The sequence below is a fragment of the Caretta caretta genome, chromosome 3 (genome assembly GCF_965140235.1).
Source record: "Caretta caretta isolate rCarCar2 chromosome 3, rCarCar1.hap1, whole genome shotgun sequence".
NCBI classification, from domain to species: domain Eukaryota; kingdom Metazoa; phylum Chordata; order Testudines; family Cheloniidae; genus Caretta; species Caretta caretta.
In genome coordinates this window covers 202,408,326-202,427,727 of record NC_134208.1, presented here as the reverse complement: position 1 = coordinate 202,427,727, position 19,402 = coordinate 202,408,326, and the positions used below count along the sequence as shown (strand labels likewise).

The following is a 19,402-nucleotide window of genomic DNA, read 5'->3' as shown; positions in this document are numbered from 1 at the left end:
AGGAATAAATGGTCAGTTTTCAGAATGGAGAGAGGTAAATAGCGGGGTCCCCCAGGGATTTGTTCTGAGACTAGTGCTGTTCGACATATTCATAAATAATCTGGAAAACAGGGTAAACAGTGAGGTGGCAAAGTTTGCAGATGATACAAGATAGCTAAATCCAAAGCAGACTACGAAGAGCTACAAAGGGATCTCACAAAACTGGGTGACTAGGTAATAAAATGGCAGATGAAATTTAATGTTGACAAACGAAAAGTAATGCACATTGAAAAACATACTATACATCAAAAATGATGCAGTCTAAATAAGCTGTTACCACACAAGAAAGAGATATTTGGGTCATTGTGGATAGCTCTCTGAAAATATCTGCTCAATAGGCAACAGCAGTTAAAAAAGCTAACAGGATGTTAGGAACCATTAGGAAAGGGATAGGTAATAAGATAGTAAATATCATAAAGCTACTATATAAATCTACCATATGCCCACACCTTGAATACTGCATGCAGTTCTGGTTGCCCCATCACTAAAAGTTGTATTAGAATTGGAAAAGGTACCAAGAAGGGCAACAAAAATTATAAGTGATATAGAAAAGCTTCCGTATGAGTAGAGATTAAAAAGATTTGGACTATTCGGCTCTGAAAAGAGACGATGTGATAGAGGTCTATAAAATCATGAATGGTGTGGAGAGAGTGAATGGGAAAGTGTTATTTACCCCTTCATATAACATAAGAACCAGGGTTCACCCAATGAATGTAACAGGCAGCAGTTTTAAAACAAACAAAAGGAAGTATTGCTTCACACAATACACAGTCAACCTGTGGAACTCATTGCCAGGGGATGCATAAAACTATTAACTGGATTCAGAAAAGTACTAGATAAGTTCATGGAGGCCATCAGTGGCTATTAGCCAAGATGGTCAGGGACACAACCCCATGTGCTAAGTGTCCCTAAGCTTCTGACTGCCAGATGCTGGGACTGGACTACAGGGGGATGGATCACTCGATAATAGCCTGTTCTGTTCATTCCCTCTGAAACACCTGGCAAATGGACCATTGGTCTGACCCAGTATTACCATTCTTATGTAATGGGGTTCTGGTCCATGACTAGGTCCTTGGCACTGATGATAATAATAATCATAAAAAATAAATGTCATTCATGACTCACTAAGGCATCCAGTATTGTGTGTAGGTTTTACAGTAGAGAAAATAATTATAATGTTAAGATATATCATCATTTAGTAATGAATATTGAGGTCAAAGGCAGCATACTGAAAAAAACAGCACTAAGAAATGGACCCACAAAATGGAGTGGGGGGCGGGGAAACATTTAGACCCTTGAAAGCATTGGAAAAGCCTCAGAAAGACCTTGAGTTTTGAAGTGAGATTAATACAAGGTATCTAAAAATCTGAAGGCAGACACCTCTATAATTAGAAACATACTCATGACCTAGCAGCTAAAAGGTTAAGTAATCCTTGGACAATATCCCTCTAAGATCCATTTTAAGATTAAACTTAATTAAAGGCAAACTCACCTTGCTGTTTTCTGTCTAGAATTAGTATTACAAATATTAATAGATGTTATGCTCTCTGGAGTGGCTCACAGCCTTGAGTGCTTACCTCAGGGCAGACACTCCAAATTGATGCTGTGATCTAAAATTAGATTTCACCAAGCCAGTAACAAATGTGAACTCCAGGATCACTACTGCAGTCCTTCCATGGAGTCACAGACAGTCCCCTTAGCCTCTCCAGTCTGTCTTGACACTCAGACAAACTGGACTTAGTGATAAATTGTCACTTACGCTAAAAATCACACCACATTCAGATTGCTTCCAGTCCCAAGAGATCAGCCACTCAGATCAACTGGTACCCTAGATTTTACACCAAAGACAGCATCTGCAGCAGTCCTGTAATAAACTGTCTAAAGGTTTATTAACTAGGAAAAAGAAATAAGAGTTATTTACAGATTAAACCAAGCAAATGTATACACACAAATGAGTTACCATTTAAATCCTAAGAGTGATGGAGCTGTAGTGATTTATCAATTCAAAGTGTCTTTCAGATAGAACCTTGGGGATTTCTGCCTCCATTTAGAGCCTCTGGCCCTAAGAGTTCAAACAGCGAAGGGTGAGATGGAAACTTCTTGTTTTATTTCCTTCATTCAGCTTCCAAGTCCACCGGAGGACCTTCCTTGCATGTAGCATTTCGCAGGTGTGATGTGGCCATTAACCAAGCCTTTGTATGGTGATGTTCCTGGATGGCCCATCTGATTTTGATAGTCCTTCTGGATGGAGGGTGGAGTGGGGGATGATTCCCATGCCGGGGCTCACTAGTTCAGAGCAAACATTTTCAAAGTTATAAAACAAAATCTACAGATTTTCTGATCACATGGAATACCGACATTACAAGTGAGATTAAGGCATGCAGCAATTTACAAGCATCTCATAGAATAAAAAACACTAAATACATTCTTATAAGACTAATACCTATTTTGAGCAAAACTAACATACAGGTGAACTGTTCTGGTCTTCAGCTATGAGGCTGTTAGTCCTTAGCTAATGCCTGCAGTCTTGGCAAGAGCTGGCACCTGGTTTGCCAGAGTTTCAATAGTGCTTTTAGCAAAGTTTCTTTTTCAGAATCCTCTTTACAATCTTTTAAACTTCTGGGGAAGGACTGTGACTTTATGCATGGCTGGTACAGCAGTAGGCACATTGTCAACAGTTCATAAATAATAGGCTATTATTATATGTAATGCCTAGGAGACCCAGTTATAAAGTAGGACTGCATTGTACTAGGTGTTGTACATACACAAAACAAAAAGAATGGTCCTTGTCACAGAATTTCACAATCTAAGTAAAGGGACAAATATCAGTTTGTGTATTTCCTGCTTAACACATATTGAAAGTACAAAGGTATTACGCTCCTCCTTTATCTTGTAAATAAAGTCCTTTGCCATTGCACCTTTTGGGGGGGTTCTCCATTTCGCATACTGCTGGTACAATTCCATACAGTACGGATCATTACTGCGTGGCTCAGTATGTTATAAACTGTTAGTTCTTCACACACTGAGAAGTGAGATAAATAGAGAGAGAGTTCGATGTGGGGTTAGGACAGGATTGTACAATTTCCTTCTAGTACTACTTCTAGTGAGGATAGTTCTAAACCTAAATTCTCTCTGAAGTGCTATAAGATTTTGCTGTTGTGTAGGAGTGAAACTCTCACTACCTCCAGACATCTGGGTTTTTTTTTTCTGTTGATGTGCCCTTTTAAAATCTAATCTTATGCCTGTTCCTAAGTTTTAGATAATGTGGGGTTTGGTTTAAAGAGGAACAGACTTTGAACATCATACTCTCTAGGAGTCTGGATCCGTTAGAAATACATACTAGTTGAGAAAATTAAGATGAACTTGCCTACAAATCCCCACTCACCCACCCACTTTCCACAGAGAGCTAGGGGTGTTTTGTGCACCCTGTCTGTTTTATTTGTTTGAAAAGGAGCTGCCAGTTAGATAAGGACTATAACACTCTACCTTCACCCCCAAGTCACTGCATTCTCCACCAACCCTTCTCTTGAGGGCTCTTAGCTCTCTTTGCTTCCTACGCATCTTTCTAATATTATGCCTGAGACTGAACCTGCATCTTAACTTTCTTGCAGAACTGGCTAACTTTAAGCGACAGCATTAACAAAATACTGCAGTGATGAAAAACGTAGCGGTTTAAAACCCCACATAGCTTTGTGGAATCATTTAAAATCTACATCCATATGTACTGTGGGCAACTGAAGTTTGTGACTGTTTTAACCTATGGCTGCTAAAGACAGAATCCCCCAAATGGGAGCAATGCTGAACTTTGGGAGATTCCGATTCTGAGTTAAATGACATCCAGGCTTGGTCCTATCTCTGATTTACTCACTGTGTCACCAGCTATCTTTCCATTACCAACTACACTGCTGGCACACAATGAATAATTAGTGACCATAATAAGAGGGCAAGCTGGGCAACAGAATGGGGTGTTCAGTAATGTGAACAGTGCATATTGCTGAACTGCAAGTTTATCCAAACACTTTTGGCTAGATTCTCATTTACACTAAGGTTCTTTCACGCTGCCCTGGTAGTACACTAGAGCTAGTACAATAGGGTAGTTTAAAGTAGATGCACTAGTTTATTTGTGTTTGTAAAAGGTTAGTCGAGAAGTAGATTAAAAATTGTTCCTGTCAGCTGGGCAGTTGTCCTTTCAACTAGAGCTGGTTGGGAATTTTTGGATGAGTTGTTTTTCATTGAAAAATGCAGATTCATCGAAATCCAAACTGTTCATGAAACAGGGTGTGGTTCGATGAATTTTCCAACTTAACAAAAAGAAGAAAACATTTCATTTCAGAATGTTCAAAATAAAAAATCCTGTTTTCCTGTTCCAAATGTCCTCTTAAAAGGTTTTACAAAAGAAAAAAATGTCAACACTGAAAATGTATTGTTTCAAACTGACCAAAACCAAACGTTTCAATGACCAAAACTGAATTTTTTTGGGGGGGAGGGGTTGGCCTTTTTTGGTTTATGAATATTTTCAAAATTTTCAACTTTTTCTCCAAATTGAGAAACAAAAAACAAAACAAACCCCACAATGCTCAAAAATATTCACGAGACTAGAAAACTGTTTCCCACCCAGCTCGAGTTTCAACCTCCTGTGAGGAGATATGATTGTAACAGCGGGGTTCCCAAACGTTGTGATACACGGGACTGTAACTTGCCAGAAAAAACCTAGGGCCTCACCTCTTCTATATTAATTTATATAGATACATTCTGTTATCAACAATAGATGCAACGATAACTGTTTGGCGTGTCCATGTGTCGTCCATGATCTCTGAACAGAAATTGCTTTTTTTTTTATTTCACTAACGAAACAAACCCTGTAGTTGAACAGTTTTAACCTGTCCCTGTGGTTATAAAAAAACTGGAGCTGCAGACCGCATTCTAAGGCTATGCAAGTGGCATTTATTATAACCTATCTGTAGTCCTAAAACTCCCAAAACAATGATATGTAGACATAATTTCACTCTTGGTTTGCACTTTGGGTAAACTGGCCGTAAGCACAGTCTGCTCAGTTTGACTTATCCCTAGTGGATGTCATGAAAACCACCAAAGTAATTTACTGTAGTACAATATGATATAGGTAGACAAGCATCTGATAAGGGGCAGTCTCAACAGTGGTCCACACTACAGGCTAAAATAATTATCCAGCTACTTGCTCCAGGAGCTTGTTGCTAAGGCCAGGTCTACGTTAGGAAGATGTTGCTGATCAGTATAGCTTTTCCAGCAAAGCTCTCCTATACCAAAAAACTGTGCTTATGCCTGTTTCCCAAACACCATATAAGATATATCAGCCTAAGCAGAATTATGCCATTATGACTGTGCTGAAAATAGGTCTTTTGCCAACAAAGCTATGGCAGTAAAAAAACCAAAACCACTAGCTAGTATCTAGTGTAGAACTGGCCGGAGGGTGACCATGTTTGAGAAAGTTTCTATGTGACTCTGTGCAAGATGTTGGAAGTGCCGTTGAAAAGGAAAACCCCTTTTCTCTTTTTTGTCTCTTCTGCTTTACATTCTCAAGTTACAAAGAAGAAAAGCAAAAGGGGGGTGGGGGGGAATAAAAGCATAGATATACCTTGAAAATCCTTGATGTGACCTAAAAGTATGATGAAGGAAAACATATTTAAATAGGTTGTCTAAAGAGCCAAACATGTATAACAGTTTATTTCTATCACTCCCACAACTGATATATTCAGTTTTTATATTCTGTAAAGTGCATGTGAATATTTGTCTCTATGTGACAAGGTCAGTTTCACTATTTATGACTTCAAATGGCCAGTGCCTTTATTGTACTATTTCATGTATAAGCTCTATGATAAGAGCTGTCAGAGAAGTCAGAATAATTGTATGATGAATCAAGATCATTGTGAACAATTTACAATGATAGGATCAGGAAATTATCCTTTCATCGAGTTAAGGGATATTAGATTTTTCCATTACTGCTGCTTTCAGCTTGCAGTATGAATAAGTCTCACTTAATTCTATCCTTTCCCCCCTTCTAGCCCTAAGCAGCAAGCCAAAATGGCAGAATATTGCAGATTAATTTTTGGAGATGCACTGCTCATGGATCCACTGGAAAAATACCCAGTAAGATGGTTTGGTATTTCCCTGATCATAAGCATATGTATGAATATGTATTTGCATATTTCAGTTTTCTGTTGCTCTTCATATACCGCCTTACAAGATTGAAGCTGCTGGATTTTTGGGTTTGGGGTTTTTAAAAGTAATGTATGCTATTATTGGTTTAAGCATATGGTTTCTGATCTGGAGATTATTGTGAGCTAATCCTCTAAATCAAAATTGGCTCTAACATCTACTCTTTTATAATCTGGGCTTTCACATTGGAAATAATACTTCTTATGGTTACTGTTGTAGATTTTTCATAGTGCATTTTTTCTTTATCTTCTAAAGCGCCTTCATTGGTGCTGTTTTGTTTAGCACAGAGCCTACCTGTTGTGCAAACCACGCTTCATCTTAAAATGGGGTTACATTTTGGATTGCACAACTGTACATCATGGGGAGAATGAGAAGCTGGCGTGGGACCATTTTATTTATTACACATCTCTCCTTCTTTCCTCTAAGCTTGAAAGTGGCATTCCCCTTCCAAGCCCTATGGACTTAATGTACAAAATTCTGGTGAAGAATAAAAAGAAATCACAAAAGTCTGCCGACGGAAGTTCAAAAAAGAAGCTCTCTGAGCAAGCTTCCAACACGTGCAGTGATACATCCAGTGGGTTTGAACCCTCATCTCCTGGAGCAGGTAAAAGTTGAACTCCCAAATACATTACTGCCTGAAACATAAGGAGCCCAATTGTGATTGACACTAAGTCTTGTTTACACCACTCTGTAAGTGTAAAGGTGCCTCAGTGTGGGTCTAGCCCAATAGCTGGTACGTTATTTAGTTAGGGCAAAGTGCTGTCCCCCTTTCAAAAGCCAAGTCAACAGGCTTTGCTCAAGATCTAAGCGAGGTTGAGGCTCAGGAGTATTTCCTGCTAATCATAGAATCATAGAATATCAGGGTTGGAAGAGACCTCAGGAGGTCATCTAGTCCAACCCCCTGCTCAAAGCAGGACCAATCCCCAACTAAATCATCCCAGCCAGGGCTTTGTCAAACCTGACCTTAAAAACTTCTAAGGAAGGAGATTCCACCACCTCCCTAGGTAACGCATTCCAGTGTTTCACCACCCTCCTAGTGGAAAAGTTTTTCCTAATATCCAGCCTAAACCTAATATCCAGCCTAAACCTCCCTCATTGCAACTTGAGACCATTACTCCTTGTTCTGTCATCTGCTACCACTGAGAACAGTCTAGATTCATCCTCTTTGGAACCCCCTTTCAGGTAGTTGAAAGCAGCTATCAAATCCCCCCTCAGTCTTCTCTTCCGCGACTAAACAATCCCAGTTCCCTCAGCCTCTCCTCATAAGTCATATGTTCCAGTCCCCTAATCATTTTTGTTGCCCTCCTCTGGACTCTTTCCAATTTGTCCACATCCTTCTTGTAGTGTGGGGCCCAAAACTGGACACAGTACTCCAGATGAGGCCTCACCAATGCCAAATAGAGGGAAACAATCACGTCCCTCGATCTGCTGGCAATGCCCCTACGTATACATCCCAAAATGCCATTGGCCTTCTTGGCAACAACGGCACACTGTTGGCTCATATCCAGCTTCTCATCCACTGTCACCCCTAGGTCCTTTTCTGCAGAACTGCTGCCTAGCCATTGGGTCCCTAGTCTGTAGCGGTGCATGGGATTCTTCTGTCCTAAGTGCAGGACTCTGCACTTGTCCTTGTTGAACCTCATCAGATTTCTTTTGGCCCAGTCCTCCAATTTGTCTAGGTCCCTCTGTATCCTATGCCTACCCTCCAGCATATCTACCTCTCCTCCCAGTTTAGTGTCATCTGCAAACTTGCTGAGGGTGCAATCCACACCATCCTCCAGATCATTTATGAAGATACTGAACAAAACCAGTCCGAGGACTGACCCTTGAGGCACTCCACTTGATACCAGCTGCCACCTGTACATGGAGCCATTGATCACTACCCGTTGAGCCTGACAATCTAGCCAGCTTTCTATCCACCTTATAGTCCATTCATCCAGCCCATACTTCTTTAACATGCTGGCAAGGACACTGTGGGAGACTGTGTCAAAAGCTTTGCTAAAGTCAAGGAACAACACGTTCACTGCTTTCCACTCATCCACAGAGCAGGTTATCTCGTCATAGAAGGCAACTAGATTAGTCAGGCATGACTTGCCCTTGGTGAATCCATGCTGACTGTTCCTGATCACTTTCCTCTCCTCTAAGTGCTTCAGAATTGATTCCTTGAGGACCTACTCCATGATTTTTCCAGGGACTGAGGTGAGGCTGACTGGCCTGTAGTTCCCCGAATCCTCCTCCTTCCCTTTTTTAAAGATGGGCACTACATTAGCCTTTTTCCAGTCGTCCGGGACTTCCCCCGATCGCCATGAGTTTTCAAAGATAATGGCCAATGGCTCTACAATCACATCCACCAACTCCTTTAGCACTCTCGGATGCAGCGCATCCGGCCCCATGAACTTGTGCTCGTCTGACTTTTCTAAATAGTCGCGAACCACTTCTTTCTCCACAGAGGGCTGGTCACCTCCTCTCATGCTGTGCTGCCCAGTGCAGTAGTCTGGGAGCTGACCTTGTTCGTGAAGACAGAGGCAAAAAAAGCATTGAGTACATTAGCTTTTTCCACATCCTCTGTCACTAGGTTGCCTCCTTCATTCAGTAAGGGACCCACACTTTCCTTCACTTTCTTCTTGTTGCTAACATACCTGAAGAAACCCTTCTTGTTACTCTTAACATCTCTTGCTAGCTGCAACTCCAGGTATGATTTGACCTTCCTGATTTCCCTCCTGCATGCCCAAGCAATATTTTTATACTCTTCCCTGGTCATTTGTCCAATCTTCCACTTCTTGTAAGCTTCTTTTTTGTGTTTAAGATCAGCAAGGATTTCACTGTTAAGCCAAGCTGGTCGCCTGCCATATTTACTATTCTTTCTACACATCGGGATGGTTTGTCCCTGTAACCTCAATAAGGATTCTTTAAAATACAGCCAGCTCTCCTGGACTCCTTTCCCCTTCATGTTATTCTCCCAGGGGATCCTGCCCATCAGTTCCCTGAGGGAGTCAAAGTCTGCTTTTCTGAAGTCCAGGGTCCGTATTCTGATGCTCTCCTTTCTTCCCTGTGTCAGGATTCTGAACTCGATCATCTCATGGTCACTGCCTCCCAGGTTCCCATCCACTTTAGCTTCCCCTACTAATTCTTCCCGGTTTGTGAGCAGCAGGTCAAGAAGAGGTCTGCCCCTAGTTGGTTCCTCCAGCACTTGCACCAGGAAATTGTCCGCTACACCTTCCAAAAACTTCCTGGATTGTCTGTGCACCGCTGTGTTGCTCTCCCAGCAGATATCAGGATGATTGAAGTCTCCCATGAGAACCAGGGCCTGCGATCTAGTAACATCTGTTAGTTGCCGGAAGAAATCTAATGACCTGGTGCATTGTGTTGTGTGCGATACATTTAGGCCCCCTCCCTTCTTCCCCCCCCCCCACACACTTGGGGAGTTTAGTATATGATCAGCTCCTCCAGCCTTCCATTGCCATGTGCCCAAACTTCCAATGCAAAGGGAAGCACCATGGAGCAGAGCTTTGGGCCAAAAGAAATCTGATGAGGTTCAACAAGGACAAGTGCAGAGTCCTGCACTTAGGACGGAAGAATCCCATGCACCGCTACAGACTAGGGACCAAATGGCTAGGCAGCAGTTCTGCAGAAAAGAAACTAGGGGTTACAGTGGACGAGAAGTTGGATATGAGTCAACAGTGTGCCGTTGTTGCCAAGAAAGCCAATGGCATTTTGGGATGTATAAGTAGGGGCATTGCCAGCAGATCGAGGGACGTGATCGTTCCCCTCTATTCGACATTGGTGAGGCATCATCTGGAGTACTGTGTCCAGTTTTGGGCCCCACCTTACAAGAAGGATGTGGATAAATTGGAAAGAGTCCAGAGGAGGGCAACAAAAATGATTAGGGGACTGGAACACATGACTTATGAGGAGAAGCTGAGGGAACTGGGGATGTTTAGTCTTCAGAAGAGAAGAATGAGGAGGGATTTGATAGCTGCTTTCAACTACCTGAAAGGGGGTTCCAAAGAGGATGGCTCTAGACTGTTCTCAGTGATAGCAGATGACAGAACAAGGAGTAATGGTCTCAAGTTGCAGTGGGGGAGATTTAGGTTGGATATTAGGAAAAACTTTTTCACTAGGAGGGTGGTGAAACACTGGAATGCGTTACCTAGGGAGGTGGTGGAATCTCCTTCCCTAGAAGTTTTTAAGGTCAGGCTTGACAAAGCCCTGACTGGGATGATTTAGTTGGGGATCGGTCCTGCTTTGAGCAGGGGGTTGGACTAGATGACCTCCTGAGGTCCCTTCCAACCCTGATATTCTATGATTCTATGAAGCATGCAAGGGATATGACTTCCATGAAGGGCCTTTCTGCGTATTAGCTCCGTGCACAGTGAAACTGCAGTGGTTCTTCTGTATTTAAGACTGAATGCAGGGGGCGATTTGGCTCTCAAATCCCAGAGCCCCATTCACTGCTGCCTCACATCTAGTAGGGTCACATGTACCTGTGTAAAGTGGGTGTAAAATGCTAGCACATCAGAATGGTATCATTTTACATCCACTTACATTGCACTGGGGAAAATGACTACACAAGTTGCAGGGCCAGGGTAAATCAGGCCCTACATCTTGTATTACTTCATGGTATATTTCTCAGCTCAATGCACCACTATTTAACCATGTGACTCCCATTAATTCCCACTCCTCCATATGAAAGTACACTGCTCTGTTTCCATTTTACTCACCTAAATATAACAAATAAATTGATAGCACGGGCTGTGCATTCCTCTGGACAGAGAGCGGATTAATTTTTCCAAGACACCACAGTCACCAATACATGGATGTAGATTATTTGCATTTAGTTAGCTTTGATTTCTTTAATTATCATCACACTGTACTCTTACTTTTATACTTGTAGCTGCTCCCACCCACCCGCAATGCACAGTACAGACAGTTCATGCAGCTAGAGTTTACACTATTCCTATTGTAAACCTCCTGTACTGAAGAAGGTAAAAAACTTGCTCCAGGCTAAAACTGGGCAAACTAAGTAGAAGAGCAATTTCCAATAAATAAAATATATAAAAGTATCTTTATCTGCTTTTGATTTGAGAGCTATATATCTATATATCTATCTACCTGAGTTATCTAAGGTTTGTTCTGCACTCCTATAACAAACCACATTAAATTGTTGTTTTTTTATGTTCCTATGTTCTAGTGAGAAACATAATATTGAAACTAAATATCCAGTACAATTGGTGATTATAGGGATCTTAGCCAATGGGAAGCAGTAGGTAATACTTCATTTCTTGTTGGTCACTAGCTGGTTTCTTGAATGCAGATTTAGAACAGGAAGGTTATCATCATGTATTAGTTGTATCATGATAGTGCCCAGAGATCCCATGTGAGATCAGAGACCAGTTGTGCAAGGCACTGTTCACACACATAATAAGAGAAATCTCTGCCCTGGAGAACTTACATCCTAAACAATTATTATAGGCAGGTAGCGCTGCCCAAAATTAAGGTTGTCTAACACTTTTCATTATAAGACCCTGTTTTCCGTTTCTTATAACTTTGCCAAACTTTAAGCATTAGGGGTGACATTTTCTATGCCAGGTGTCAGCCAGTCATGTAATTAAAAACTATCATTATGCATACACACAAGACAGCCGTATTATGGTAGCACAGGCAACTTCAGTTCTGCCATTTCCTAACTTTTGACTGTGTGATTTTTGCAAGCTTAAAATTCCTTTAATGTAGGTTTTTAAAAATCTATTATTTAAATGTATTTATAGCAGTATACAGGACTTGTGAGAATAAGGACTTGCCTTGACAAGCAGTGTTGCATAGTCAATAAAGCACTGGACTGGGACTTGGGAGACCTAGCTTCTATTCTTTGCTTGCCCATGGGCCTGCTGGGTGACCTTGGGCAAGTCTTGTCACTGCCTTGTGCCTCAATTTCCCCATCTGGAAAATAAAGATAATGATTCTGACCTCCTTTGTTAAACACCTGTGAGATCTGTGGATGAAACGTATTGAATAAATCCTGGGTATTATTATTACATGAGAAAGTTGAGCCCGTTTAATTATAGGTGCGATTTAAAACCATTTTAGTCAAACTGATGCAAAAGGTGCGGAGACTTGTATTTCATTTTAAGCTAGGCTTATTTGGCTTTAGTTGAAATTGATTTGGGACAGTCTTAAAGATGACTCTTGGATGTACTTATAAGCAAAATATAGCAGCAAAATATTATTATTTATAACCCAAAAACAGAGTGTTCAGAGAAGGCTTTGCACCTGATTCACTACATTGGTTTATAAACCAATTTAAGTCACTTTTCTGTGAGTTGAAAATGCCTGTATACCACCAGCGTCACTGCAGCATTGTATGCTGGCCAAATCACCAGACGTTTGAGAAATTGGTTTGGATTAGAGTTTCATTTTGGAAAAAGAAAATCTCATTCCTAGCATTGTGGTATTGTGGTATTTTGTTTCCTTTTCATATTACCTCTGTACGCGGTAGGTTGTTTTTCATGGGCTTGACGTGGACGGATTGTTTAATATAAAGGCCCAAAGCAACTGACAGTTTAAAGCAGCCAAAGTTTGGATAACTGCTAAGTGCCTGGCTAACACTTAAAAATAGTGGGGCAAATTCTTAACCCTTCCCTCTTAGGGTGAGATTCACTATGGTCTGCAGAGGAACTACTCACGGAGAGTTGCAGGAATGCTAGGGGAAGATGAAGGAGGCATATGTGCTCCCTGGGTGACTGAGTAAAAATGGATTAAAGCTTTTAGAGCTAGCTCCTCAGCTGGTGTGAATCAGCATTGGGTTGTTGTAGTCTGAGGAGCTTTGCCGATTTAAACCAGCCGAGGAGCTGGCGCATTGCCAGCTGTCAGCAAGTGACCACTTTAAATTTACAAGCTAAATAAAATGAACTCCTAAATCTAAAAAGTATGTCAGCACTGAAAGGTATCCAAAGAGTAAATAAAAGGTGCTTTCCCGCACAAGGTGTTCCTGCAGGTCTTCAGTTGATTGAGCTATTTTGGTGCAGTTTAGACCGCTAACAGAGCTGCACAAGTGAATTTTAAACTTTTTTTCACTCAGATGGGGATTTGCAAAGGGGCCTAAGGCGGTTCTGAATTTCATTCAATGTTGGACACTTACTTATCTTAGGCTTCTTTGGAAACCCCAGTATCTAGCACCATCTCTTATCTTACTGTATACATCGTGCTCAAATATCTGTAGTCAGACTCTGTTCAACTAGCCTTTCCCGCCCATGGTTTTCGACGTAGCTTCATATAACGTCATAAATCCAGATCCTTAGCTGGTGTAAATTGCAGAACAACAACAGTCAATGGAGCTATGGCTACTCAAGTTGAGGATCTGACCCGTAGTTTCTAAAGCTGCATTAATTTGCAGTATTTGTCTGTAGACCCTTACATGTACATAAGAGGGAATGAACAGAACAGGTAATCATCAAGTGATCCATCTCTTGTTGCCTATTCCCAGCTTCTGGCAAACAGAGTGTTCACAGCTGCAGCTTATGCTGTCCTAGGAGAACTTTTGTAAGTGAGAATTGATCTAATTGGGATTTTTCAGTTAAACCTTTTCAAATAAATAGGTAATATGTTGCAGATTTCCCTCCATGGACACATCTGGTGGTGATAAGCTGCCAACCAATGGGTGCCACCAATATATACTAATCTCAGCAGGGCAAAAAGTTTGCCATAATCTGCCTCTTCTTCTCGTTTAATGGACTCTAGGAAGTGCTTTTTGCTAATCTAAATGAATAAATTAAGAGATTCATAGCCAGTGGCTGTTACTGCAAATCCAGCGAGAACACTTCAGGCTCTTAGCAATACATTAAAGTTCCCCCAAACTATCCCCTGAGCCTGTTGAGCGCTCATGTTATTTTCTTCAATGAAATGTTCAAACAAAGATTTGTTCATGAAAAAAGGCATGGCATATCAACACCAGTGTCTGGGAGAAAACCCAGCCTGGGGAATCATAGCTCGATTGAGAAAGTAGCCCACGTTGCTTTCATTATATATGCTCTACATAGTCAACAGAGGTCATTACGTTGACTTCAGTGGGCTTTGAATCAGGCCATGAATTGAGATGAAGAATCAGGACTGAATTATCTCTTCCCCCCAAGGAGGAAGGTTGTGGCATTGTGGATGAATTCTCACATTGCAGTTTGTTTTTGCAGCAGGCAAGGATGTTAGCTGTTCCTGATGCCAAAAGAAAATTGCTTTGCCATGGTTAACTGAGAAAAGTGAAAACCGTGGGCAAAAGGTTATGAAATAAAAAGATTCATGCAGCCTGTAATAAAACATACTGACCTAGCAGGTCCATCTAGGGATCTGCGCGTAAGTTAAAGCTCAGTTTTGATGGCTTCTTTCTGAAAGTAAAACCTACAGTAGAAATTTCTAAGGAGAAAGATAAGGCTGCAATTTTTGTTGAACGTGATTGTTTCTGGAAAGCACTATAATAAGACTATTTTGTTTAGGGGGAAAATGTTTCTTTGATTTAGTAACAAATTAATCTGTCTTGCCAATAGGGTTTAAATTGGTATAACATAACTGAGAACAAGGCTTAAAAATCTATGTGATTCAGTCTCATCTACTCATTCAGTACTTTTTGAGTAAAAGAATGATATTTAAGCAGCTTCTTCACATTATTTAGTTTGCATTGCCCTCTGCTGGTGAGTGTGTGATATGCCACCTCAGCGCTGAGGGCTAGAAAAACATGCAGGGACAGAACTTCGATTGGTGTACATTGAAATAGCTCCATTGAAATCAAAGGAACTATTGCCAGTTGACAGCAGCTGAGTATCTGCCTCACAATTTTCAATATATTATGATAAAAATATTAAATATTTTAATTTAACCCAAAATATTATTTACTGAATAAGTACATTGTTGTTAGTAGTAATAACTAAGTTTATTACAGTAGTGCATAAGGACTAATGGAGAATGCAGCCCCATTGTGCTAGGCACTGTACAAACAAAGACGTTACAGTCTAAGTAATGGTACTTATATAGCCTCCATTGCCATGGTTTCTCAGGATCTTTAATGTATTTATCCTTACAACACCCTTAGGGAAGTGCTATTATCCCCATTTTACAGATAGAGAACTGAGGCATAAAGAAAAAGGTAAGTGACTTGCCCAACATCACACAGGAAGTGTGTGGCAGAGGAGAGACTTGAACTCAAATCAGCCAAGTCCTAACCATTGAACTATCCTTGGTTAATAATATGTGATATTGTATATTGTATATGCACAGACTATCAAAATGCAGCATTCTTTTTTCTTTTTTTTAGTTCATTATTCTAACATCTAAACTGCTGTTCTGAATCACTGTTTTGTTGACCACAAAAGTCCTTTACAAAGACACAAAGGGGTTGTTTGTTTGATAGGCAAATTCCCCAAAGTAAGTCAGCGATGTTGAGGATGGCTAAACCACTCAAGACAGTGAATTTGGTGTGTTATATAAGAGGCAGTCCCCCTAAAATGTGGAACCCTCTAAAGCAACAGCACTTGAAGGTGTCTATCAAGAATAGTCTTGGTATTTATAATCATTGTTTCAGCCAATAATTGTATTGTAATTAAAATGTTGCAGGAGAAGCAGAGATCGAGAGTGACGATGACGATGACTATGATGATGACTGCAAAAAATCGTCAACAGATGAAGTAAGGAATTAAACATTTTGAAATAGCGGTGGAGTGATTCTGGTCCTTTAATTTGGCTTGCATTACTAAGTGTTGGACTGCCATCTAGTGGAGAAAGGAAGACATGCCCTTAAAACATAATACAAACTTTAGAAATATTTGCCAATAGTCCTAAAAGAATTCGCTGTAGCTCACGAAAGCTTATGCTCAAATAAATTGGTTAGTCTCTAAGGTGCCACAAGTACTCCTTTTCTTTTTGCGAACACGTGTACACTGTTGCTCACTTTATTCATATTTTAACTAAGTAAAATAAGATATAATGAATCAGTTTTAGACAGCTACTTCTTTATTATATGTGTGTATATACATATATATGTATGTATATATGTGTATCTCTCTCTCTCTCTCTCTCTCTCTATATATATATATATATATATATATATACAGCTTATATATAACTATGCTGTGACAGCTCTGTGGTGAAATCTGTAGGAGACACATTTATTATTATTAATTTATATGGGTGCTCACAATGTGCTCGGCACTTTTCAGAAGATAAGATAAGGCAGTCTGTTCCCCAAGAATCTTATAGGCATGTATAAAGTATTAAAATACCAGCTATGTGATTTAGCTTTTAAATAGAGTGGTAAGGTCTCCTCTTCATAGAATCATAGAATAATCAGAGTTGGAAGGGACCTCAGGAGGTCATCTAGTCCAACCCCCTGCTCAAAGCAGGACCAATCCCCAACTAAATCATCCCAGCCAGGGCTTTGTCAAGCCTGACCTTAAAAACCTCTATGGAAGGAGATTCCACCACCTCCCTAGGTAACGCATTCCAGTGCTTCACCACCCTCCTAGTGAAAAAGTTTTTCCTAATATCCAACCTAAACCTCCCCCACTGCAACTTGAGACCATTACTCCTTGTTCTGTCACCTGCTATCACTGGGAACAGTCTAGATCCATCCTCTTTGGAATCCTCTTTCAGATAGTTGAAAGCAGCTATCAAATCCCTCCTCATTCTCTTCTGCAGACTAAACAATCCCAGTTCCCTCAGCCTCTCCTCATAAATCATGTGTTCCAGTCCCCTAATCATTTTTGTTGCCCTCCGCTGAACGCTTTCCAATTTGTCCACATCATTCTTGTAGTGTGGGGCCCAAATCTGGATGCAGTACTCCAGATGAGGCCTCACCAATGTCGAATAGAGGGGAATGATCACGTCCCTCGATCTGCTGGCAATGACCCTACTTATACATCCCAAAATGCCATTGGCCTTCTTGGCAACAACGGCACACTGTTGACTCATATCCAGCTTCTCATCCACTGTCACCCCTAGTTCTTTTTCGGCAGAACTGCTGCCTAGCCATTTGGTCCCCAGTCTGTAGCGGTGCATGGGATTCTTCCGTCCTAAGTGCAGGACTCCGCACTTGTCCTTGTTGAACCTCATCAGATTTCTTTTGGCCCAATCCTCTAATTTGTCTAGGTCCTTCTGTATCCTATCCCTACCCTCCAGCATATCTACCACTCCTCCCAGTTTAGTGTCATCTGCAAACTTGCTGAGGGTGCAGTCCATGCCATCCTCTAGATCATTAATGAAGATATTGAACAAAACCGGCCTCAAGACAGACCCTTGAGGCACTTAGCTTGATACCTGCTGCCAACTAGACACGGAGCCATTAATCACTACCCGTTGAGCCCGACAATCTAGCCAGCTTTCTATCCACCTTATAGTCCATTCATCCAGCCCATATTACTTGCTGGCAAGAATACTGTGGAGACCATATCAAAAGCTTTGTTAACGTCAAGAAACAACACATCCACTGCTTTCCCCTCATCCACAGAGCCAGTTATTTCATCATAGAAGGCAATTAGATTAGTCAGGCATGACTTGCCCTTGGTGAATCCATGCTGACTGTTCCTGATCACTTTCCTCTCCTCTAAGTGCTTCAGAATTGATTCCTTGAGGACCTGCTCCATGATTTTTCCAGGGACTGAGGTGAGGCTGACTGGCCTGTAGTTCCCCAGATCCTCCTCCTTCCCTCTTTTAAAGATTGGCACTACATTAGTCTTTTTCCAGTCATCCGGGACCTCCTCCAATTGCCATGAATTTTCAAAGATAATGGCCAACGGCTCTGCAATCACATCCACCAACTCCTTTAGCACCCTCGGATGCAGAACATCCAGCCCCATGGACTTGTGCTCATCCATATAAATCTGTGAAACTCCCACAAGGCTCATTAAGACTATTTCACATGTATTTCCTTTTGTCCCCTTGAAATTGCTCCTTCCCTCAATGAGTTTCACGACTTTCAGAGTGAATTTCATTGCTTAACACCCTGTTAACAAAAACAAACAAAAACGACTCCTTTCCTCTAGATGAGGAGCCTAAAGGGGATGAGCCAAGCCCCATATCAAAGGGAAATAGGCCAGATAATGTGCATATACAAATGAATAATGATCTATTGGACATTGATCCCACACCCACTAAAGTAAATGGTAAAGCTCCCATTGACTTTGCTGTGGCAGGTAACGGACACTTGGAGTCTTAGATATATAAAGTCTACTTTATAGAAATCCCACCAGTGACCTTTGCCAGCAGGCTGGCTAACCTAGTGAGGAGGGCTTTAAACTAGGTTCACCGGGGGAAGGAGACCAAAGCCCTGAGGTAAGTGGGAAAGCGGGATACCGGGAGGAAGCACAGGCAGGAATGTCTGTGAGGGGAGGGCTCCTGCCTCATACTGGGAATGAGGGGCGATCAACAGGTTATCTCAAGTGCTTATATACGAATGCACAAAGCCTTGGAAACAAGCAGGGAGAACTGGAGGTCCTGGTGATGTCAAGGAACTATGACGTGATTGGAATAACAGAGACTTGGTGGGATAACTCACATGACTGGAGTACTGTCATAAATGGTTATAAACTGTTCCGGAAGGACAGGCAGGGCAGAAAAGGTGGGGGAGTAGCACTGTATGTAAGGGAGCAGTATGACTGCTCAGAGCTCCGGTACGAAACTGTAGAAAAACCTGAGTGTCTCTGGATTAAGTTTAGAAGTGTGTGCAACAAGAGTGATGTAGTGGTGGGAGTCTGCTATAGACCACCGGACCAGGGGGATGAGGTAGATGAGGCTTTCTTCCTGCAGCTCACGGAAGCTACTAGATCGCATGCCCTGATTCTCATGGGTGACTTTAATTTTCCTGATATCTGCTGGGAGAGCAATACAGCGGTGCATAGACAATCCAGGAAGTTTTTGGAAAGCATAGGGGACAATTTCCTGGCACAAGTGCTAGAGGAGCCAACTAGGGGGGGCGCTTTTCTTGACCTGCTGCTCACAAACCGGGTAGAATTAGTGGGGGAAGCAAAAGTGGATGGGAATCTGGGAGGCAGTGACCATGAGTTGGTTGAGTTCAGGATCCTGACGCAGGGAAGAAAGGTAAGCAGCAGGATACGAACCCTGGACTTCAGGAAAGCAGACTTCGACTCCCTCAGGGAACGGATGGCCAGGATCCCCTGGGGGACTAACATGA

General features: G+C 41.6%; 1 protein-coding gene across 7 annotated transcripts in view; it reads left to right on the top strand.

Moving 5' to 3' along the window:
- Positions 1-19,402, top strand: part of PLCB1 (phospholipase C beta 1) — a 666,388-nt gene that overhangs the window by 495,758 nt on the left and 151,228 nt on the right. For all 7 annotated transcript variants that reach the window (XM_048842561.2, XM_048842562.2, XM_048842563.2 and 4 more), the window contains exons 13-15: positions 6,081-6,165; positions 6,661-6,838; positions 15,832-15,902. In XM_048842561.2, the coding sequence (XP_048698518.1) occupies positions 6,081-6,165; positions 6,661-6,838; positions 15,832-15,902 (334 nt within the window). The remainder of the gene's footprint in view (positions 1-6,080; positions 6,166-6,660; positions 6,839-15,831; positions 15,903-19,402) is intronic.